The sequence below is a fragment of the Capra hircus genome, chromosome 12 (assembly GCF_001704415.2).
Source record: "Capra hircus breed San Clemente chromosome 12, ASM170441v1, whole genome shotgun sequence".
NCBI lineage: Eukaryota > Metazoa > Chordata > Mammalia > Artiodactyla > Bovidae > Capra > Capra hircus.
Window position 1 is genome coordinate 2,023,699 of NC_030819.1, and position 23,904 is coordinate 2,047,602.

General features: G+C 50.8%; 1 protein-coding gene and 1 non-coding gene across 2 annotated transcripts in view; both read right to left on the reverse strand.

The window, feature by feature from the left end:
- The window catches only part of MYO16 (myosin XVI), a 529,091-nt gene that overhangs the window by 38,103 nt on the left and 467,084 nt on the right, over nt 1–23,904 (reverse strand). The window contains 2 exon segments of the mRNA XM_018056366.1: nt 20,354–20,649; nt 20,651–21,377. Of these exon segments, the coding sequence (XP_017911855.1) occupies nt 20,354–20,649; nt 20,651–21,377 (1,023 nt within the window).
- Nucleotides 22,405–22,476, reverse strand: TRNAY-GUA. The gene has a single exon. It is a non-coding gene; the product is annotated as a tRNA-Tyr (tRNA).

Below are 23,904 nucleotides of genomic sequence, written 5' to 3' on the forward strand. Positions count from 1 at the left end.
GACCTAGCAGCCAAGAAACGGAAGCACCCGAGCGCCCACTGACGGATGAATGGATAAGGAAGATGTACATATCCGCCGTGGAACAGTACTCGGCCACGAAAAATGAAATCTTGCCATTACTGACAACATGAGTGCAGGTATTGTGTTAAGTGAGATAAGTCGGACAGAGAAAGACAAATTACGGTATGCTTCGCTTGTGCGTGGAACTTTGAAAACAAAACAAGTGAATAAACATAACACAACAGAGTCAGAGAGGTGAACAGGCAGAGGGAAGGGTGGAGGGGGACGAGAGAAGCGGGAGAGGGAGCTTGAGAGGAGCAGTTTCATTACAAAACGGCTGGGAGTGAAACACACAGTGCGGGGAATACCATCCATAAGAACATCAGAGTTTTTAAACACAAACACAATCAAAGGGCCAGAGCTGTTCGATTTCTACGAAGAGTGCTAACTTGCAGAAGAAAAGATGTGTGGATGTTGGACATCTATCCCTGACCAATGGTGGGAGGTTTCACGTTTTCACTATTTTCCCGACAATCACCACTGATAATTATTTCATTATTGTTCCACAAAGGTCCTACATAGTCTCTTAAAAAAAAAAAAATCCTCACTGTTGACTGTGGCCTCTTAGCAGCTGGAGATGGGTAGAGGCAAGTGGACCCCAAGGCTAAAGGAGAAGGCTCCAGACTCCATCCCACTTGGAAAGGCTATTTTTAAGTCAGGCAGAGCACCCAGCTCACATCTGTGTGCCTGACTGCTTTTTTTTGACAGAATTTCTATAATAACTCTGTTGTAGTAATAAGTTTGTTATTTATTTTTTCTTTTTCTTTCAACAGATCTTCATCAAGCTCCACTGTGCACAAGTACTTTTCTAAGCATAGAATAATCAGTATGTTTCTTAGACTGATCTTCTCATGTTAAATAGATGTCCACTTTGCACCTTAAATTTGGGTCATTTTTACTCTTTTTCTTAAAGAAGTTCCTCCTTCCCCCAACTGCATAAGTTTCAATTTCTTGAAAATGCGGGAAAAAAAAAAAAAAGAGAGAGAGAGTCTGCTGCAGGCATAGAGGACTCTGGCAGTAACTCAGCTGGCCCGATCCTGACCCCTGGGGCCTGCCGCTCCTGAGGGCAGGTCACTGAATTAGGGGACGAGGGCGGCAGAGCAGTGAAATGCTGGACCTCACTGACACTCTTTGCAAGCCTGGTGCGATTTAATCGGGTCCTCAGGGCAACGTCCGAGCAGAGAGCCCAGCTCCTCACCGGGCACTGGACTAGAGTGCAGGTTTTCCTGGACGTGGGAGGCGTGAGTTCAGCGAGGGGACGGGTCTGCGGCAGGAAAGGAGCCCGGCGTTTTTTGTGGGAGAAAGCAGAGGGGAGACAGAAGCTAAGGAGAAGAACTTCTCTCAGGGAAGGGAAGTGAAGATTTTCAAGAGGGGAGAGAAGCTTCTTACTAGGGGGGACTAGAGGGCAGACAGCTTCTTGAAGAAGTCTGGGGAGCTAGAGAAACCCCTGAGAACAATGAGTGGCTGAGAGAACTTCCAAATTCAGAGCTGGAAAGTGAAAAAGTGAAAGTCGCTCCGTTGTGTCTGACTCTTTGTGACCCCATGGACTATAGAGTCCACGGAATTCTCCAGGCCAGAACACAGGAGTGGGGAGCCTTTCCCTGCTCCAGGGGATCTTCCCAACCTAGGGATGGAACCCAGGTCTCCCACATTGCAGGTGGATTCTTTACCAGCTGAGCCACAGGGGAAGTCCAGATTTGGAAGACAGTGGCTAAAGGCAGGCTGGCCAGTTCGTCCCGGGTGACGCTGAGATGCCCCTGAGCTGGTGGCCGCCTCGGGGGCTTCCTGGGATTTGCCCAGTAGAGAGCCCTGACCCAACCTTGTTCCTCCTCCGCACCCGGAGATTCCTCCTGGGATGGAGTTCAGACACTAAATTGTATCTGCATGCAAAGAATTAAGCCAAATGGTTTTTCAGAAAGATATATCTGAAAGAAGTGATTCCTCAAATGTTCCCATCCTAGGAGGGCGGTAAGACACAGTGAATGGCAGGGATGTGTGGAACCCACGGATGATACAAGAAGGGACTGTCCGAGTACGCTGGGGGGACTAGGGATGTATATTCCGGAATGCTCTCCTTCTCCTGGGCGGAGTTAAGGTTTTGCTGGGCCTTTTTTTGCGTATGTGTTAAAGCCTTTGACACTTAAAATGCCAACACGAGGGGGAGAGACATCCGGCGTGCGTCCTAACAGGTTGCCCCTTCTTAGCCTGCTGGGCGGGACTCGACTCAGAAAGTGGGAGCTCGGAGCGGCCCGCCTGCTCTGGACCAGCCTGGACGCAGCAGCGGGGAAGGCCAAGCGGAGACGGACAGGAGAGACGGGGCTGCGGCGGGCGCGGGAGCCCCGCAGGGTGGGCACAGGGCGGGGGACCACGGGGTACTGAAGCAGGGGCAGAGTGTGGCGAGGAGGAGGGCAAGGGAAGGCCGGGCGTGGAGCGCAGGGCGAGACCCTGGAGGGCCCGGCCCCAGCTCGGCCCGTCCGGGTGACAGTGAGACGGTAAGGACTCTGCGTTATCTGCCCGGCACCAGATGTGGACGGCTGACCAGCTTCAAGGAGGGCTTAGGAACGGAAAAGCAGTGAGAAATGAGTCTCGGGTAGCGGCAGGATGAATGGAAGCCGGGGGTTAGCTAAGTTACGGATCCCTGTGAGCCCAGGGCCGGGGGGTAAGTCAGGACCATGGATGAGCACAAGTCTGGGGACACGAACGTGGACTCGGGGGTGACAGCCACCTGCTGTCGTTACTGTTTAGTCGCTAAGTCGTGTCTGGCTCTTTGCAACCCCACGGACTGTAGCCCACCAGGCTCCTCTATCCGAGGGATTTCCCAGGCAAGAATCGGGTTTCCATTTCCTTCTCCTGGGGATCTTCCCAACCCCGAATCGAACCTGCATCCCTTGCGCCTTGCAGATTCTTTATCGCTGGGCCACCTGGGAGGCCCTCGGGGGTTGTTAAAGCGAGTGGTGATGATTTGGACAAGAGCACTTACTGGGAGTGCAAACGGAATGTCTAGGGGGACACTGAAAAATCCCTCGGGAGGGAGAATTTCTTCCAGGAAAAGCGACATTCCTACAAGGAAGGAGGCAAAATACAGAGCACACGGGGCAGCGGGTACAAAGGGACGGCTGGGGGACGGCTGGGGACTCTGGAGACTCGGGTTGGGCGGGGGGGGGGGGGGGGGGGGAGGCGGAGCCCACCGGCGGGTGCGGGGCAGCTGGCGGGGGCGGGGGCGGGGGCGGATGGTACCCAATGCGAAGAAAGGCCGGGGGGACGAGGAGGGGCTGAGTCAGGGAGGCTTTCTTTAAGAAGACCGCTCAACACATGGCTTCTCTCTTAGGTACCTGAACTTGAGGTAGTTCTAGGTGTGTGTTGCAAACAGATGAGGCTACAATCCAGGTTGCAGTAACGCAGGAGCGCAACAAACTATAGCTGTTTGATTTAATACTGAGAGTGCTCTGTAAGGCATAAAAAATGTGAGAATACATTTGAGACTCATTGCTCTTGCTGGCTATCGTTCATTTTGCAACTCTATAGGAAAATCCCTCTGCAGAAAGGCTACTGCAAGCAGGAACGCGTTTGTCTTTATCCTATCTGGCGCTAAGGAAAAGCACGCAGGCTGAGAGGGAGCCAGGCGTGGACCCGCTGCTTCTCAGGCTCTCGGTTCTGGAATTCAGAAGTCGCAGCTTGATGGACACACGTAGATGGCATGTCACTCCAGGTAAGCAGGACTGCTCAGACCCCAAATCAGCCTCTGGCTTGTGTTAAACCAAAGCTGTTCACTACTTTAGGGGGCTTCCCTGGTGGCTCAGATGGCAGAGAGCCCACCTGCAATGCAGAAGACCCAGGTTTGATTCCTGGATCCAGAAGATTCCCGGGAGAAGGGAATGGCAACCCACTCCAGTATTCTTGCCTGGAGAATCCCATGGATGGAGGAACCTGGCAGACTACAGCTCTTGGGGGTCACAAAGGGGTGGACATGACTGAGAGCCTAACTTGATTCCATACTTTGTGTTTCAAGGAACAATGCCTGAAGTCTTACATTTTTGCACACAAGTAAAAGGCACAAATAGGGACCCAGAAATCACTCCACAGTCCCCCCTGCCCTCTTCCATAACAGGCTTCTAGGATGTGAATTAGACGTTTTTCTTGCCCATGATAGTATAATCCAGACATCTGGCATCTTGTCTCAGAGAAAGTCAAATGCCAAGTGTTGGGATTCACCCAGACGCAGTGGCTGGTCCTAAACTCCAACAGGAAGAGAGATTTCCCACATGGGGCTACGTAAGGAGATGCCACGTTTGAGCAGAGGGCACGTTTTCAAAGAGATGCGATCAGGACGACAGATGCTGCAGGGCTGTGTTTTCAATGGTGCGCTTCTACATGACCCTCAGCCCCAGGAGTCAGACTTCACCACGGCTTTGCTAACAGTCACAGGGATGAGTCAGAGACAGTGTCTGTATCTGCCGTGATGGGGAAGGGGGACGACGTGAGGTCCATGCGATGGGTCGTGCGGCAGGCACATTCCACACGTGGTCATATCTCTCCAGGAGCTGATTCCTCAAGAAGCAGCAAAACGTACCACTGGGATGGGTGAGGATGAGGATGGGCAAGGATGAGGATGGGCGGCTTGAGCAAACGTAACTGCCAGAGCTGCTTCTTACCCTGAGAGGCTAGAGCCAGCCCTGGCACCCCCTTATGAAACCACCACCCTTGAGTAGATGGAAACTGCTCTTGGCCTCGGTGCTGAGCATTCTTCTGCAGCAGAAACTGCCTCCAAGGCTCACGCTTGGGGTTAAGTTGGATGGAAAGAAAGGGCTTACATGGCCACCCCGCCTGCCCCTGCCAGCTCCTGCCACCCACTCCCCTGCCAAGCCTTGGGGAGATGGTTTGTGCTAAAAACACCAACCGAAGTAGGAAGCAGAGTGATATCTTCAACAACATATGTGCTGAGCAGGGCAAGAATGTGCCCGTAGTAAAGCTCAAAAATGACTGTCGGTGTAAATAAGGTTTGAAGCCCAGAAAGGCACAGAAATTTCTGTGGCGCCAGTTTTCTTTCCAGGTTGACCAGCTGGCTCTTTTTGGGTCCATCTCTTCTGTCCGTGCCATAGCTAGAAGGGGCCTGGGCACCATCCCTTTCCTTGGAGCTCGTCTTCCCTGTAAGTAGCTGAACGTTGCTGTCGTTTAGTCGCTCAGTTGTGTCCAACTCTTTTTGACCCCAGGGACTGTAGCCCACCAGGCTCCCTTGTCCACGGGATTTCCCAGGCAAGAATACGGAAGTGGGTAGCCATTCTCTTCTCCAGGGAATCGTTCCCACTCAGGGATTGAACCCGAGTCTCCTGCATTGGCAGGCAGGTGCTTTACCACTGAGCCACCTGGGAAGCCCGTAAGTAGCTGAGTATGCAACATCTAGACAAGCTGGCCTGGCCTGGAGACCCATTCCTGAAGCGTCTAACCTCAGAGGTCACAGGGGCATTTGCATACCTGGTGTTTCTGCACTTCCTCAATGCCAGGTGGTGATGCAAACCCAGGAGGTCGAGAACACTGCACCTGTGCAGCTGCCCTGGGTGGACAGTGCGTGTCCCCCGCTATGTGTTTGCTCGCTCCAGAAGCAAAGGCAGAGGGCAGTTATTCCTGTTCTCCTGGGAGCACTCAGTATTTGTGACACGTGCTTGGTGTCACAGGGATGGGAGGCCAATAACACTACCATCTGGAAAAGAAGAGGCGACTGCCCCCAGGACAGCTCCCACATCCCTTCCCAGGAGAACCACCTTTGCCCAGGATCAGCAGACCCCTTCCGATCAAGAACTGCTTATTTATTTGTTTTCATTTCCACAAGAACTGTATGGACTCTACTTTGTCTCTTGGTATTTAGCCACCTTTATATATGGCTCACAATAGAGCCTCGATTTCTAATAGATAAATTACTTTAAGAATAACTACTTGGTTCTTCACCTAGCTTCCCTGGTGGCTTAGATGGTAAAGAATCTGCCTGCAAGGCAGGAGACCCAAGTTCAATCCTTGGGTTGGGAAGAGCCCCTGGAGAAGGGAATGGCAACCCACTCCAGTATCTTTGCCTGGAGAATCCCATGGACAGAGGAGCCTGGTGGGCTACAGCCCAGGCGGTTGGAAAGAGTTGGACAGGACTGAGCCGCTAACACTGTTCACATTCTTTACTTCAGTCCTGGAGAAAATTATAATCTATGTTTGTTCCACGTCAGGGACGCTAGCTTGTGCATCCGTTGTAACATGGTTTCTAGCATCTTCTGGCCAGCCCCCTCCCCACCACGTGAACCTCGGCACAACTGGACATATGGCTGAATCACTTACACGTCGTACGAGACGGTCAGACTCTCATTTTTGGCGTTCATCTCACTGGTGTGGTTGCAGCTGAGTCAGAGAGCCAATGAAATCAATGCAAGTGAAAACCCAAACAGCGGTGGTGTATGCGGAATCTTTTCAAAATCCTCCTTCAGAACTAATTATGAAATGTATCCACCCAAGGTATTTAAAGGGTCTTCCCTATTGACACAGTCGGTAAAGAATCTGCCTGCAATACAGAAGACCTGGGTTCGATCCCTGGGTTTGGAAGATCCTCTGGAGAAGGAAATGGCAACCCACTCCAGTATTCTTGCCTGAAGAATCCCATGGACAGAGGAGCCTGGTGGGCTACAGTCCATGGGGTCACAGATCGTCAGACACGGCTGAGTGACTAACACACACACACACAAGGTATTTAAGGGCCCCAAGGGCACAGATCAGGGCCAGTGGGAACAGGCAGAAGCCACATACCTTGCGCCTCTGCCTGAGTCTGCATTTCATGGAGGCAGGCCTGGGGTGGGAAGCCCCAGGAGTTGGGGGGTGTGCACTTGGGAGCCCTGGGGGGCTCAGGATGGCAGCAGTCCTCCCGCTACAGACGTGTGCCCACAGTTTCACAGCCTGGAGGTGCCGTGCACGTGTGTGGATCAGCCCCGCTGCCCACACCAGTGGCTGCCGCCCAGCAGCTCTGAGGCCTTACATAACAGATTAAAAATATCTACACAGACTTAAAAGTCTTGTCACAAGTCTCCTCAAGCCACGTGACCAGTCTCTCTGATGGTCCTGTGGCTGCGTCCCTTATGGAGGGGGGCTGGCTGGCCTCCCTGACTCTGCGTGCCTCCCAAGCCTCCATGCCTGGGACTGAAGGTCCCCGGAGCTGTCACTCAGGAAGGATGAGTCACTGGGACTCTGCAGGGGCAGGCTGAGCCGGTCGCCTGTGGCCCTCATTTCCCCTGGAACAATCAGGAGAAAGCCCCTCGGAGCCGATTGGGAGGTGGGGCTCCCTCCTTGTATGCCCACCACCCGGCGTCTCTCATCTGTCATTTTCAAGCTATATGTTTACACAGAAATGAACGTAGAAAAACCCTTTTCGCACCCCCTGGTGCAGCTCCTCCAAAGCATTACCATCACGCCCTTGGATAAACCTTCCTCCTTAGGGTTGTAAGATGCCCTGGTCTCAGCCTGAGGTAGGGTACCCCCTCTTTCTCTAGCTGCTTTGGCCTCATCCACCCCCCTTTCCTCCAAAGGAATCCTACCTTCATTTGGCTCAGTTTCAAAGGACATATGTATGGGTTGAAAAAAATCAATTCAGTGCGTCATGATAAGCATTGACCAGCCAAAGAGAGTAGAATGAATCAAAGAAAAATGCCGCATTTCTCAAGCATCAGGGGTAAGCCGTTTGAGAAACCCAAACAGTGTCTTCACCGACAACGTTTCTCGCTGTCCAGGGACCTTGTGAGCTGCTTGCGAGCCGATTCCGTATTTCATTTTTAAACCCATAGAGCTTAGGACAATACCCTGTACAAAACACACCCTCAATGTATATTTCAAATGAATGAATGAAGTCTGTCCCTTTTACTTATGATTTGTCCCCCCAACCCTCTTTGAAACCTTGAGGCAAGTAGCAAACAAACAGCAACACAAAACGCGGCTGCTCATCAAATGGTTTTGCTTGAAGTTAACCTCTGATGTTTTTAATCCTGAAAAGAACTATGTGTCTTGGGGGCGACGTCACAGATTGGTTGTATTATCTGGAAAATGGAACCTTTTCCCTAAAGTCATTACAAAGGGTCCCTATGATGCATTCCACCCCTGCAGCAATGGAAACGCTTTCTGGTTAGCAGCTGGACCACATCAGTGGGCTGTCTAATGAGCATCAGATTAAAGAGACATTTGTATAATCCCCCTTCACCATACAGAAGCCCAGTGCCTTTGCCCTGCGTGGCTGTCCCAGCTGCAGAAATTAGACGAGACTTCCAGCCTGAGTAAGGGAATAGAGGAGGTTCCCCTCTTAGCTTACATCAGTGAAATGAATGCCAGCAACTGGAGTCTGACTGTCTCATTTGACACGTAAGTGATTCAGTCGCATCTCTGGTTGTGCTAAGACTCACATGGTGGGGGAGGGGCAGCCAGAAGGCACTGAAAAGCATGTTACCACCGGAGCACAAGCTGGTGTCTGAGATGGAGCAAAGGATTACCTTGTTCTTAAGGACCGAAGTAGTTCTTCTGAGCACAAGTTTCTATTAAAATTCCAAGAGAGATTCCATCACGGCTATGTATAAAGGTGGTCAAATACCAAGGACAGCAAGATCTAACCAGTCCATCCTAAAGGAAATCAACTCTGAATATTCACAGGAAGGACTGATGCTGAAGCTGAAATCCCAATCCTTTGGCCACGTGATGTGAACAGCTGACTATTGGAAAAGCCCCTGATGCTGGGAAAGACTGAAGGCAGGAGGAGAAGGGGGATGGCAGAGGATGAGATGGCTGGAGGGCATCACTGACTCAACGGATGTGAGTTTGAGTAAACTCTGGGAGACAGTGAAGGACAGGGAAGCCTGGCGTGCTGCTGTTCATAGGGTTGCAAGAGAGCTGGACACGACTTAGTGAGTAAACAACAGATATCAAAAGACAAAAATAAACTCAAAACAATCCTCATGAAAATGAAAAACAAAAGCAAAAACCTCTTTAGCTCTACAGAATCTATTGCTGGGCACTGGTTATTTACTTGAAAACAGACATGTGAACTGTGAAAATATTGCCGGGCTGGTTGTTCAGTTGCTCAGTCCTGTCCGACTCTTCAGCGACCACACGGACTGCAGCCCGCCAGGCTCCTCTGTCCAGGGAATTCTCCAGGTAAGAATGCCGGCGAGCACGTCGTTTCCTCCTCCAGGGGATCTCCCTGGCCTAAGGGATTGGAATCAGGTCTCCGGCATCGGCAGGCGGGTTCTTTACTGCTGAGCCGCCCGGGAAGTCGGCATGCTTCAGCCTTCTGTGCTCGGTGTGCCCCATCCTGCTCCTAAACCAGGCTGACCCCGTCCAGGTGAGCTCACCTGGGAACTGGAACTAACTCCAGCAAACAGACGTGACTTCAGCGAGTAATTTAAGGACTTTGAGCTTCGGTTTGCCCTTCAGTAGCATGGACACACCTGCACAGGGGCGGTGTCCACCCGCCGCTCTGTTCAAGTCTTCTGTCTCTGCTTACTCCTTCCTGGATCTTTCCATTTCAAAAGAGAACAATAAAACCAAGATGGAAAGCACGCCGATTTGCTTGGGAATCACGCTGCTGCACCCACAGTGTACACGCCAGACCCTCCATTCTTTAAAGTGGCCATTTTTGGGGAAGAGTGTGTTTGACTTCGAGCCAGAGCCGGGGGCGTGAAGAAACTCTTTTGCAGGCTTTGCAGGGCTTCGGGCGATGAACACACTTGCAGGGGTCGCACCCTCAGTGTTCCGCTGTAAACGTGTGTCCCCTCCGATCTGGCTCACGTCTGCCGCAGTTCAGTTTAGCTGCTCAGTCGTGTCCAGCTCCTTGTGACCCCATGGACTGCAGCACACCACGCCTCCCCGTCCATCACCAACTCCCAGAGTTTACTGAAACCCATGTCCACTGAGTCGGTGATGCCATCCAAACATCTTATCCTCTGTCGTCCTCTTCTCTTCCCGCCTTCAATCTTTCCCAGCATCAGGGTCTTTTCCAGTGAGTCAGCTCTTCACATCAGGTGGCCAAAGGATTGGAGTTTCAGCCTCAGCATCAGTCCTTCCGATGAATATTCAGGACTGATCTCCTTTAGGATGGACTGGTTGGATCTCCTTGCAGTCCAAGGGACGCTCAAGAGTCTTCTCCAACACCACAGTTCAAAAGTAGCAGTTCTTCAGCACTCAGCTTTCTTTATAGTCCAACTCTCACAGCCGTGGTTTGGTTCCTGCATGTTTTAAGACTGAGTCATATGAGTGGGGAGGAGAGTGAGTGAGATTGTCACCGGTCGGTTTATTACAATTAGCACGTATCAGCGGCACTTAAAATTGCAATTGCCCAGTAACTGCCAGTGTACAGTGTCTAAGGATGAGCATTACAGACTTCAAGAAGAGATCGGAAAAAGGGAGACGTGAAAACCAGGGCAGCAAAAGGCCTGGGAAGCTTCACACACAGTGGGTGTGAGGTGACTGCTGACTCATAGGATGCAGGGCTGGCTAAAATGATACTGAATGTAGCGAGCTCTCAGGTGGTGTGGAATTTTCTAGGTTAATCTGCGAATTAATCACAAAAGTGATTCAGGTCGGCATAAAGGCCCTAAACACTCTTAGGTAGTTAAGAAATGGGGTTCTCTCTTCCAGTACACTTAAGGGGAGAGAGAACACAGCAGTGATCCAGGTTGTCTTCAGGAAAATGTCCACGCACCCTGTAGCTTCTAAGCATTTCTTCACAAAAGGAAGAACACCCCGGGATATTGCATTCTGTGGCAATAATGAGATGCAGATAGTCAGGAAGGTCTTTATTAACTAGCTATGGGAGAGTCGCTGAGTGGCTTAGCGGATAAAGCACCGGGTTTCTCCTAGGAGCCCCCAGTGGGAGTTTAATTTGAAATCTAGTCTAGAGACCACCCCCTCCCACACACAGTGGCTGCTTGCTTTAATGGGTTGATGGTATGAAAAACGTGGACTGCTTATGAAAGATAATCCACTTCTGAAAAGACTGACTTTTTTCCCCCAGAATTCCAGGTTCAAAAGATCTCCTCCCCCTGGATGGCGCACCGGCGAACAGTCCAACTGGGATGAGTCCTCTGCGTCCTCCGGCTGTCTCAGAAATGATGAACTATTTATGCGCGCTCCCTATCTCCGGTCTGACGGCATGCTGGCGGCTGCAGAGTCACAGCCAAGCCGTGAAGGAAATTTCCCAGGAGAATTTCACACTATTCGCAGGGTAACTTTGTGATCAGGTTGATCTAAATATTTAATTGTCACAACTCTCTGCTTGGTTTGACGCCTGGGTTTCAGAGAAGAATGAAGCAGCCACGTCCAGAGGAAGTCGCAATTTCAGGAGGCCTTTAAGATTCTCCCAACAAATATTTACTGAGGGCTCTGAATATCGGGCTGACGCTAGTTTTTTGTCGTTGTTGTTTGTTGATTTTTTTTTTCAGCCATGCTTCTAATTTTGCCATTACAGTATCTCTATCTCTATATAGATATGTCTGAATATCTGTATCTGTAGCTATATCTGTTTCTATAGGCACATAATCTAGGAAATAAACAGTTGCTGTAGAGACAGAGGAGGTGGGCTTTTTCGGGCCGTGTGCCTTTTTCCTGGGCTTCCTGGGAATCCTGCCAGTGCAAGACATACAAGAGACAGGGGTTCAGTTCCTCGCTCGGGAAGATCCCCTAGAGGAGGGCATGGCAACCCACTCCAGCATGCTTGCTTGGAGAATTCCAGGGACAGAAGAGCCTGGTGGGCTTCAGTCCGTGGGGTTGCAAAGAGCTGGACACGACTGAGCATCCATGCACGCCCTTCTCCTGCCCTGGGTCGTGCTGTCTGTTGCGAATCACCGTTGACCATCCGAGCAGCCCTCAGCGTGGCCCCTGGGACAAGAGGAGAGGGTCCCTGCAGCTTTCCTGTGCGCCAGTCCTGAGCAGGCATCCGAGATGCCGCACTCCTAGGACCGACACTCGGGCCCTGCAGAGTCGAGCACTTCCTCAAGGCAAGATGCTGGGTGAGTGTCTTGCAAGTGAAAGCAACTGCTGTGTGACTGCTCACCAGTAATTCGGAGCTGTTCCCAAGCAGAACCTTCCAGAGGCAGAGATAGAGCAGACAGAAAGCCAGGAAACAGTCCTTCCGAACCAGAGGGATTATTCTGGCTTCACCTGGGTGCTGTGGGTCCCTGACATTGCGGAGGGCAGCTTGTGGGACGAGAGTGTGGAAAGGGCCTCTATCGAGATGCTCACACGGAAGGAACATTGTCATCGTTTGTCGTGCCTGACTCTTTGCGACCCCATGGACTGCAGCCCAACAGGCTCCTCTGTCCATAGGATTCTCCAGGCAAGAATCCTGGAGTGGGTAGCCATTCCCTTCTCCAGCGGAACCTTCCTGACCCAGGGGTGGAGCCTGGGTCTGTTGCACGGGCGGGCAGATTCTTCCCCACTGAGCCGCCAGGGAAGCCTTTCAAGGCTCGTGGCCACATGCTGACAGGACCAGGTACCCTGAACTCATGTTCGGAGACGGGGCTCCCCACACACGGCCTCCTCTGGCTGCCCCACGTGCTCCCCTCCTTCTGCACCCACCTGGAGAACTCCCAGCCCCCCACCTCCTGCCCCCATCATCGCCCATCACGCGTCCTGCTCACAGGTCAGCCCTGGCGGGAGGCTCTCCGAGACACAACCGCAGCAACAAGCTCCTGCTCTGGGGCCACCAGCTGTGCCCCCGCCCCATGCCCTGCTCATGAACGCTCCGTGATGAAGTCTGGTCAACCTCTCCCCAAAGAAGGCCTGAGCACACTGCTGGAGTTCACAGGCCACTCAGGGCTCAGTCACAGACCCATGGGGGCGTCTATGACCCCCAGGTAGAGCCTCACCTTGAAATGGGGCGGACCCATCTGCTGCCCGCCCTGTCTGGAGACGGCAGGGCACCCAGAGCTCGCTCTCTCCTCTCTGGATTCCCGGGGGCAAGCCCTGGGCTTGCATCAAGTGAATGCCTGGTGGATGACTACAAGGGAGTTAGCTCTGCAAGTTAATGCAAGTCCTGGGTACAGGGCCCTGGTTGCACAATTTCCCTGAGTGAAAGAGTTCTTGGGCATTGAGAGAGAGGAGGTGCTGTAAACAGGGAGAAAAATGTCACAGCGTTCACAACAAATATTAGGCACTTTAAAAAAAATGTCCAATTAACACGGAAGGCAAAGAGCTCTATGCTCTTAACGTAGGTATGTCTGGCTGTGGATCAGTGTATTCCATTTGAAAGCTCATTTGCAAGAAGAGACAGACTAAGGATTATTTCAACTGGGCATCCGGGGAATGAGAAGCACTGCAGCGTCCAGTTGCAAGGCCCAAACACAGAGACGCCTGTACTGCGGCAGGGCCAGGAGCTGCTCAGAACATCCTTTGCTCACACAGGGACCCATGCGTGTGTCAAAGCTCGGGCTCACTGACCCGGCCAGGGCAGCCACATTCTACAGCTCATCCTCTCCATCTATCCACCCAGCGACGAGCGAAGGACTTGCTTCGCTGGGGATGCTAGGCTTGCCTTCCCCAAGGACTTCTTCGTTTGGAAAAACGGGGGAAACTTGGGGCTGATTTAAAATGGTTCCATAAGGCAGAGGGATGCTTTCCTTTCACGGGAGGGCGGCCAGAGTGCCCTGGACTACACATCAGTAAAGTATGTGCTTGCTCCGTCCACGCCCTTTCTAACATTCACGAAGCCTCAGGCCACCACCCCCCACAAATAAATCACCACGCAGAGAAATCAAAGCAGCTGGAGAGTGAGAGAGATTAACAGCTCAGCACAGCATACACAGCCAGAAGAGCCTGCACGTAGGCAAGACGCCTCGGGGATGCCGAGCCCTGCACCCCATCATGGGATGCAGAGACCTGCACAGGAGGATGGTTGTTTTAGCTGCCATCTCATCAGAAGACGTCAGAGACGAAACAGAAGACAAGTGTCGAAACCTCTGCCGCAAACACCAGGGGCAGAGAACGGCAGTTTACCAACGCTGCCCTTGAGCACAGGTCACAGGTTTCCGCCTGTAATTCTGTGATATTTCAGTGATTTTAAAGCATCTTCTTGTTAGCAAACAACACATAATTGCGCTTAATTTGGCAGAGAAGCTTCAAAATCTCACTCAGTACCGATTGAGGAGGCAACGGGGGCTTCCCTGGTGGCTCAGTGGTAAAGAATCCGCCTGCTGATGGAGGAGACGGGGGTCGATCTCTGGTGCAGGAAGATCCCCACACGCTCCTTGGGTAACTAAGTCTGCGCCGCAACTGCAGAGCCTGTGCTCCAGAGTCTGGAAGCTGCAGTGACCGAGCCCACACACCACGACTACTGAAGCCCGTGTTCCATAACAGGAGAAACCACCACAGCTAGAGTGTGGTCCCCGCTGGCCCCAACTAGAGAAAGCGCGCACAGCCACGGAGACCCAGCCCAGCCCCAAACAAATCAAAACGATTGCTTTGAAAAGATGCAGTTGTAATACATACTTGAGAGACTGATCTTTCACGCTTAGCTCTGTTTGGACATGACATTTAGAAATTCACACCTTGAGGCTGTCACTGTAGAAAAGTTATCTGCACAGCTGTCCACATGGTGGTGGTGGTGGTGGGGGGGGCTGTGCTCACAGACCCTGTGGAAGTTCTCAAAGGCCAGTGATTTCTGGTGGAAAGCTTACTCCTGAGAATTATTTCAGCTGCATCATGAAAAAATGATGCTCCAGCATCTTAGGGGCAGCTTCTGTCTTGAGCAGCAAGATGATGTTAGTTAATCAAGTCTCTGATGTTCAAACGGATTGACAGGTCTGTACTTATTAACGTGACTTAAGAAAAAAGCTTATATTTTTTTTCTAAAGGACCTCCCTAACGAAATTGATACAAATATTTATCAGTAAATTGCTTTGACATTGGGACCTATTTCCACGTAACTGAGTGATGGCGGAGTAAGCTGGAGATGAGCTAAGACTGGTCACAGAGATAGTTCATTAATCTGCTGTACTTTGGTATGTGTTTGAAATTTTCCATAAAGCCAACTTTGAAAATAATTGTTTAAAGAATAAATGGTTTTATGGATTCAAGCATTACACTGTAAAAATTTCATTTATATAATGAAAGTGCAAGTATTACTCAGTTGTGCCCAACTCTTTGTGACCCCATGGACTGTGGCCTGCCAGGCTGCTGTCTGTCTGTGGGACTCTTCAGGCAAGAACACTGGAGTGGGTTGCCATTCCCTTCTCCAAGGGATCTTCCCGACCCAGGGATCAAACCTGGGTCGCAGGAGGTTTCTTTTACCATCTGAGCCACGAGAGAAGTCAGAACTCAAAATATCCTTACTTGGAGTATTTATGCAATGAAATAAAATATTTGAAATTAAGAGTAATTTCCATGTGGCTGCAGTGGTTCTGATTTGTAAAAATGCCCCAGGGCCAGATTTATCAAATATATTTATATGTCAAACTGCTTTTTTAAAGGTAGGTTTTCATCAAATGTATTTAATAAACACCTAATACATGCAAAGAAATCTTGCCTCTATATCTCTTTTGCCAATATAATCTTTGACTACCTATTTATATTATGTAAACTAAAGATGCACAGTGTCAGAAAGTCACAAAATAATTTTTTTTTACATATTCTGCAAATCAGACGCCTCCACTGTCTTCCACAGGTTCCTGAGGCGTACTGCATTTTTGTTAATGCCTGATCATCCTGCTCTTTTTCAATGGACACAGAAAACACGCTCATTTCATTTCACATTCTAGATAAACAACCAGCCACAGATGGAACCGTTTGGAGCAATGGCGCACCCTCGTGGCCCCAAGAAGCAAATGGTATCCCCTCTGCATTTGAACTGGGTCTCAGAATTTTTGAAACTGAGCAACTATAAATAATTAGCACAATAATATTAACCATAACACGGTATCAGAAGAAAAATGCCTTGTGAATGAACAGGATAGACAGACAGGCTCGGACAATTAAACACACAGCTGTCCTTCATTCTAAGGCCCAGTGGCCCCCAGAGCACACTCTGCAGTTGCATGTATCCATGAGCTGTGAAGTACATGTTTGGAATTTTATGAAGCAGTTTTCTCATCCAAACTCTAGGACTCTTACTTGTTGCACCTTGTGTGAGTACGTAGGGCTTTTTAAAGCCTCTTCCTCTATTTTGTTTTATTCCCTGCAGTTCTGGGCCTCACTGTGTAGGTAACTGAGATAGTCACCTCTAGAGCCAGAATCACTGCATTTAAGTCAGGCTGTATCTCTCAGAGTGGGGAGCAAGTTTAATCTCTATGCCTTAGTTTTCCCATCTGTAGAATGGGGACACCACAGCAGACACTGTTCAGTCTTGTGAGAACTAAGCAGGTTATTAAAACCATGCCTGGAGCATAGTAGCCACGGCTACTACTGCAGCTAAGGCCCCTCCTCCCAAGCTGTCGTCATGGCTGCCAGCTGGACGGTCACATTTTGTCCACCCCTGCATTCTGGACTCTTAAGAGCTTCTGCGACTTTGTGTTCCTCCAGTTGAATGTCCAGGAGTCCACAGGAACACGATAGTTATGAAATCCCACATTTAGGTCCACAGAGCAGCAAGGGAGTGTAATGAAACACCACAGGACCTTGTTTCCTATCCACAGCTCGCCATTCCTTAGACGTTAATCAGTGCCAAAACTAGTTTGGAGCAAATCCTCTGAAAGCCTTTTCTCAAGTCCAAAGGAAGGAACTGTCAACACTGGACTATCTCAAGAGAGACATCATTTTATCAACAAAGGTCCGTCCAGTCAAAGCTATGGTTTTCCCAGTAGTCATGTACTGATGTGAGAGTTGGACTATAAAGAAAGCTGAGCGCTGAAGAACTGATGCTTTTGAACTGTGGTGTTGGAGAAGATTCTTGAGAGTCCCTTGGACATCAAGGAGATCCAGCCAGTCAATCCTAAAGGAAATCAGTCCTGAATATTCCTCAGAAGGACTGATGCTGAAGCTGAAACTCCAATCCTTTGGCCACTTCATGCGAAGAGTTGACTCATTGGAAAAGACCCTGATACTTGAAAAGATTGAAGGCAGGAGGAGAAAGGGATGACAGAGGATGAGATGGTTGGATGGCATCACCAACTCAATGGATCTGAGTTTGAGTAAACTGGGAGTTGGTGATGGACAGGGAGGCCTGGCATGCTGCAGTCCATGGGGTCAAAAAGAGTCAGACACGACTGAGCGACTGAACTGGACTGAGGTGGCTCAGATGGTAAAGAATCTACCTACATGTGAGAGGCCTGAGTTTGATACCTGGTTCAGGAAGATTCCTTAGAGAAGGGAATGGCAGCCCTCTCCAGTATTCTTGCCTGGAGAATCCCATAGACTGTCGGGCTACAGTTTATGGGGTCGCAAAGAGTCGGATACGACTGGACTGAGCGACTAACACACATAATCTCTTCAAGGTCGCTCTCCAGAGAATCGAGGGGGAAGTTCTGAAACGCTCCGCAAATCTGTGGTACAATTTCCCCACATCACAACTGTCCAAGAAACGAGCTGCAATTAATTCAGGTGCCTAGAGGCAGAATTACCTGCCCACTGTATTCTTTGGTAAGAAAGCTCTTTTGGATGAAGAGAAGAGTATTTTTAGATATAAAGAGGGCAAAGAAAAATATTTGTAATCTTAAAAGAAGTCCCAGGACTTCAGTAAATCATGAATAGCAGCCATGCGATTCATTCAGAAGAAAATGGATTCCTGGCTCCTGGATCACAGTGTGCAAACCTTAATAATCATATAAGCAGCTCTGGTGATTAGCTCCAGTGTGATGACGTTTTTTTTCCCCTTCCCAGTCTTCTCTTAAGCCCCTCCTGCATGCTAAAATAACCTGGATGATGCCACGAGGACGTGTCCTGTGCTCTGGTCCAGGTGTTTCCCGAGTCATGAACCATCAGGATTCACAGGGTTCTCAGCCGCACAGCTGGACTCCAGGCACCTGGTGCGTGGGGACAAGCCTCTCTACTGCAGCTGTCTGTTACTGTGGCTGCTGTGCTGGGGCAGAAGCTGCCAATGCGGGCATTTGAAAGAAAGTCTTCAGTGGCTCCAGACAACCTTTTCTAAGTGAAGAGTGTTTTGTAAAAGCCCACAGGAGGAAAATAGATGCTTTCTAATTTTAGAATTGCACTAACGATGGTGTCCTTGAGGTTTTGATGCATGTTAGCAGGCACTGGTTAATGTCACCACGGGGAAATATAATTAGCATATCCGGGCACCCTGGCTGGAGACCTCTCTGCAGTCCTCCCTGCAAGTCCTAGACATCAGTTCAGTTGCTCAGTCCTGTCCGACTCTTTGCGACCCCATGAATCGCAGCACGCCAGGCCTCCCTGTCCATCACCAACTCCCGGAGTTCACTCAGACTCACGTCCATTGAGTCAGTGATGCCATCCAGCCATCTCATCCTCTGTCGTCCCCTTCTCCTCCTGCCCCCAATCTCTCCCAGGATCAGAGTCTTTTCCAATGAGTCAACTCTTCGCATGAAGTGGCCAAAGTATTGGAGTTTCAGCTTTAGCATAAGTCCTTCCAAAGAACACCCAGGACTGATCTCCTTTAGAATGGATTGGTTGGATCTCCTTGCAGTCCAAGGGACTCTCAAGAGTAGACTTAGGGATTTCCAAAGGCTTGCCACCTGTCTAGAAAATCATTAACTTCACTTTTCTGAATACATCCAAGAAGAATTCACCCAACTCTCATCTATAGTAAAAGGAGGCTTATGAGGTTTTAATAAACTTTTAGTTCCAAAAGCAAAGCAAACATTAACGTGTTGGTGTAATGCTTTTCTCTTAGAGTCTGTTTTGTTCCTTGGAATGAAACATATGACTTGTGACATTCAAGCCATCCCCTACTTACAAGGACAATTTCATTTATTAATGACATAATTAAGAAGAAATGGCTAAACAAACGATTAGCTTATTAGTCTGAAGAGTAAACAAAGAGCAGGTTATTCACCCATTTGCTAAGTGTTCTTAGCCTTGACGTCCTTTTCACTTATTGAGAACGTTTCCTAGGTTTTCTAGGGGTTTTTTTGTACCTCATCAGATGATGAAAGCCAACACAGCTATGTATTTTCTTTAGGAGAAAGAGCAGGTAAGCTGCTACTTCCAGTCCTACTATCTGGCCTTAAGAAAGGTGCTTAACCTCCTTGCCCTGAAGTTTCCCATCTCTCTCAAGTAAGGATGCTCGTAGTTGTCATCTGCATAATGGTATTATGACTGAGGGACCTGTTACAGTTTTAAGAGAAGATGCTTTATATTCCTGCAGCTCACTTCCCAAATACAGAACGCTGGAAGATATTTTGGTTTCATATAAAAGCCTTCAGATGCTTTTTGGAAGATGACTACGTTCTTTGTGGTTATTAAGTGAATCTGAGCCCAAAGGCAACCTCAACTGAATGAGGCGAGCTACTTACAAGAGATCAACAAAAAAACTCTTAATGAGGTTTTTTTTTTTTTTGATAGCTACATTCTACTTTTATAGGGACACAAAATAAATACTTTTTGATACAGGCAACGGCCTCTGGATGCCACAGTCTAGCCCTGAGCTCACTGGGACTGGCTTGTCAACAGCTGAGCAGTTGAGATGCTCAGCGGGCAGATGCAGATAGAACAAAAGGGAGTGAAAATGGTCCTTGGGACCAGAAGGCAAATCATTCACCAGCAACAACAGTTGAAGAGGCTGGCCAGCTCCTCCGGGGAGGCTGCCTAGAGGCCTGAAGTTCCTGGGTACGGCTGTAGGAGGCAGGGGAGGGGGCCCCGGCAGTGGCCTTCCTGGGCTGGGCTTTGTACTGAGTGGTACTGAGCGTCAGGGAGTAACTGAGAAGTAATCACTCCAGAGGCAGGGAATGGAAGTGAGATGGCTAGCAAGGCGAGGGTGTTCGGGTAACCCGGGCAAAGGACAAAGATGTCCCAAAGGGACATCTCAATATAACAGCACCGGGCAACTGCCATTTCCAAGTTATACCCGGATATTGTTAGCAACCGGAAGTCAGTGGCTCAAGCTGAGTTTTGCTCTGAAGCCCGTCGTTTCACCAGGCTGTCTGAAGCCTGGGTTTAGCGCAATGTGCCTTTATACCATGAACCTGTGTCTGCAAAATGGAAAGACGCATTCTTAACTACTTGGCCGTACCGGTTGCATATAAGATGATCTTAAAGCCGCTACCTGCTATGAAGGACCCCGCAGGGACCCCGCGCGTTCCTTAGCACCGCATCCCTCTGCGCAGCACCCCCCACCCCCACATCTGGACCCGTCTCAGCGCGCTCAGTGCGCCAGACTCACCCTGGGGTTCGCGGATCCTCCTGCCCACCGCTGACCTCCGGAGCACGCTCCTGCCGGAGTTGAACAGGCTGGCCAGCTCGTCCAGGGGGCTGCCCAGAGCTCTGGAGTTCGGGGGGCTGTAGGGGGCCGGGGAGGGGGCGCCGGTGGTGGTGGCCTTCCTGGGCTCCCCTCGGGCCGTCTTCCCCGGAGAATACGGGGTTTTGGGGAGGGGGCTGCAGGGCGCGCCCGCGGGGGCTGAGGCGGACTTCGGGGGGACCCTGGGGGGCTCCGCGGGGGCCGCGAAGGGGAAGTGCGCGGGGGCCGCGGGGTGGCGGGGGCGCGGGCGGGGGCGTCGGGGGCGGGGAGCCTCCGTGCAGCCCCGCGAGCGCGGGGACGCCCGGGGACGCGGGCCGGTCGCCGTCCCCCTTGGGGGTTTTGGGGTGCTGGGGGGACAGGGGGCTGGAGCCCTCGGGCTGCACGGGGTACTTGAGGTTGGTCTCCAGCACCGGCAGCTGCTTCACCTCCAGGGGCGTCAAGGGCGACTCGTCGGACGCGGGGGAGCAGGTGGCCGGGGTCGGGGGGAACACGAGCAGCGGCGGCCGGTGCGCCAGCAGGTTGGGGAAGGGCGCGGGGATGCCGCTCGAGTCCCCGCCGGCGCCGCCTTCCTCGGGGGCCGCCGCGGACACCGAGCCGGCGCCCGCCCCTCGGCCGCCCGCACCCCCGGGGGGCGCCCAGTACTTCATCTCCTCGTAAACCGCCTCGGCCGGCTCGGGGCTGCCGGCGCGGCCCAGCATCTCGATGTAGACGGGCTCGGGCTCGGGCTCCGGGGGCGCGGGGGGCGCGGGGGGCGCGGGGACCCCCGGCAGGCGCTGCGGGCCGCCCGCTCTGCGCCGCGCGCCCCCCGGCCCCGCCGCCCCCGGCCGGGCGCCCGAGATCTCCTCCGAGGAGCCGCTGAGCTTGGTGTGGGGGCTTCGCTTGGGCTTCCGAGGGGGGACCTTCTTCATGGTGCTGTAGTCGTCGCTGTGCGGCCGGGGCCGGGTGAGAGCTGGGCCAAGGACAGAGGGGGGGCCGGAGCGTCAGGGCGACCCAGGCCCCAGCCCGCGCCGGCCTGCCCCCTCCAGGGCGCCGTCCCCCCACCCCCCAGGGCCCAGGTCTCCCCACACTCCCCGCAACTGCCCAGGGGAAAACCAGTTTTGGTCTTGGGGCTGGAGGACAACCACCACCCGTCAAGGAGGAGGTAAACTGGCCATAAGGAGGCCCAGGATGCCAGGGATGAAGGGCCTGGGATGCGGCGGGGAGGGCACCGCGCATCTCCCCTGGAGCCTGCTCACACCTGGCTTCTAAGGGCCTGACACTGAGGACTGAGGAGGACTGGCCCGGCAGATCCTCAGGACTTCTAGGAGACTGGGGAGAAGGCGCAAATCAGAGACTTGGTGCCCCCTGGGTGTTTCCTATAGGAAATCCCCGGAAGCTGGGTTGTTGAAACAATCTAGGGCTTCCCCTGGTGAGTCAGTGGTGAAGAGTCCACGCGCAGTGCAGGAGACACAGGAGACCTGGGTTCAATCCCTAGGCTGGGGAGAACCCCTGGAGAAGGAAATGGCAACACACTCCAGTATTCTTGCCTGGGAAATCCCATGGACAGAGGAGCCTGGCGGGCTACAGTCCATGAGGTCGCAAGAAGTTGGATATGACTGAAGCAGCTGAGCAAGCATCCAGGCAAAATGAACACAGTCCACCAATGAAAGCAACTGCATGCACGGAGAGATTGTCTTTCTAAAAAGAACTTTGTGAAAATGATGCCAAGAGTGAGTTTTACAATTAACTAACATACTTAAATGCTAACAATAGGGAAATCAAGAGTGTTATAATTCACTAAGAACTTAAGCGGGAACTGAAGTTGGAAAGAAGGACTGTATTTAGAAAAACAAATGAGCATTAGTGTGTATTAGTCGCTCAGTCCTGTCCGACTCTTTGCAACCCTACATGGACTGTAGCCCGCCAGGCCCCTCTGTCCATGAAGTTATCCAGGCAAGAATACTGGAGTGGGTTGCCATTTCCTTCTCCAGAGGATCTTCCCAAACCAGGGATCGAACCTGGGTCTCCTGCATTACAGACAGACGCTTTACCATCTGAGCTACTAGGGAAGCCCAAGAGCATACTATTAGAACTAATTTTGAAAGAGGCAGAAAAACTATTTAAATATGACTCAAAACATTTATTAAAGTCAAAAATTCTAAAAGTCCTTTTCCTAATATTTTTACTATAAATTATAGTAGATTTTATTGAATACAATTTCTCTGGAAACTGAGATGTTAATTTTAGAAAATTACATACAGTTTTGCTGAAATATCAAAACTTCTCAAAAATTGTGAACTGTTTTACCAATTTGGTATTGTGCTAATCTGTAGGAAGTCTTGATCTAAATAAGCACATCTAATTTTGCCGAGTTCCTGAGTTATTTAAGGCAGGCAGCCAGGCTTTTCTGTCATTATGACTGCACATATGAGAATCTCCACCTCACTTTGGGGGCAACAACTCCACTTTTAGGGTTAAAATGAAAGGCTCTGGAGTTAGACTTGCATTCAAACTCCAGCAGGACCAGCATTTCACGCTGTCATTCATTTAGTCGTGTGTTTAACCAATCTTTATTAAGACACATTAGTGAACACACAGAAAACGTTCCCTGCCTTCCCCTGCCCTCTTCGCTGACTCAGAGAACTAAAAACAGAAAAAAGTTAATTCTAATTCTATAGCAATTAGAACATGATATGTATTATGAGATGGGAAAATACAGGCCATAAGAAAAGGTCACAGAATTGTGTGTGTGCACGCGCTTGTGGTTGTGGCATTCATGCAAATTATAATTTTAGAAGACCTCTTGGTCACATCCCTCTAAGCTTCAGTATGTGAAAGTTGCTCAGTCGTATCCGACTCTTTGCCTCCCCAAGGATAGACAGTCCATGGAATTCTCCAGGCCAGAATACTGGAGAGGGTAGCCTTTGCCTTCTCCAGGGGATCTTCCCAACCCAGGGGTTGAACCCAGGTCTCCCACACTGCAGGCAGATTCTTCACCAGCAGAGCCACCAGGGAGGCCCAAGAATGCTGGAGCGGGGAGCCTGTCCCTTACTCCAGAGGATCTTCCCGACCCAGGAATGAAACCGGGTTCTCCTGCACTGCAGGCGGATTCTTTACAACTGAGCTATCAGGGAAGCTTCAGTATAGGCATGCATAAAATGGTGATATCAGTAATTATCTCAGAGAAATAAAATGGTGTATGCAAAGGGCTTAGTTCAGATGCTGGCACTTTGTAAACATGAAACAAATGGGAGACATCCAGACGAGAATGGAAAAGAACAAAGTTAATTTTCTAACTCAATGGACATCTTTGGAGGCCAGTATTATACAGGGTTCATCAAAGCAGCCAACTTTTAAGAGCAGAAAATACCCCCAAATGCACAATTCTGTAATTAATGCGCCTTATCCCGAAGGCTTTCAATGCGCTAAAGCACAGCAACTCATAAGCTTCTCCCAGGAAGTTAATGAACCAAACAAAATTTTAACATTAGTATTAG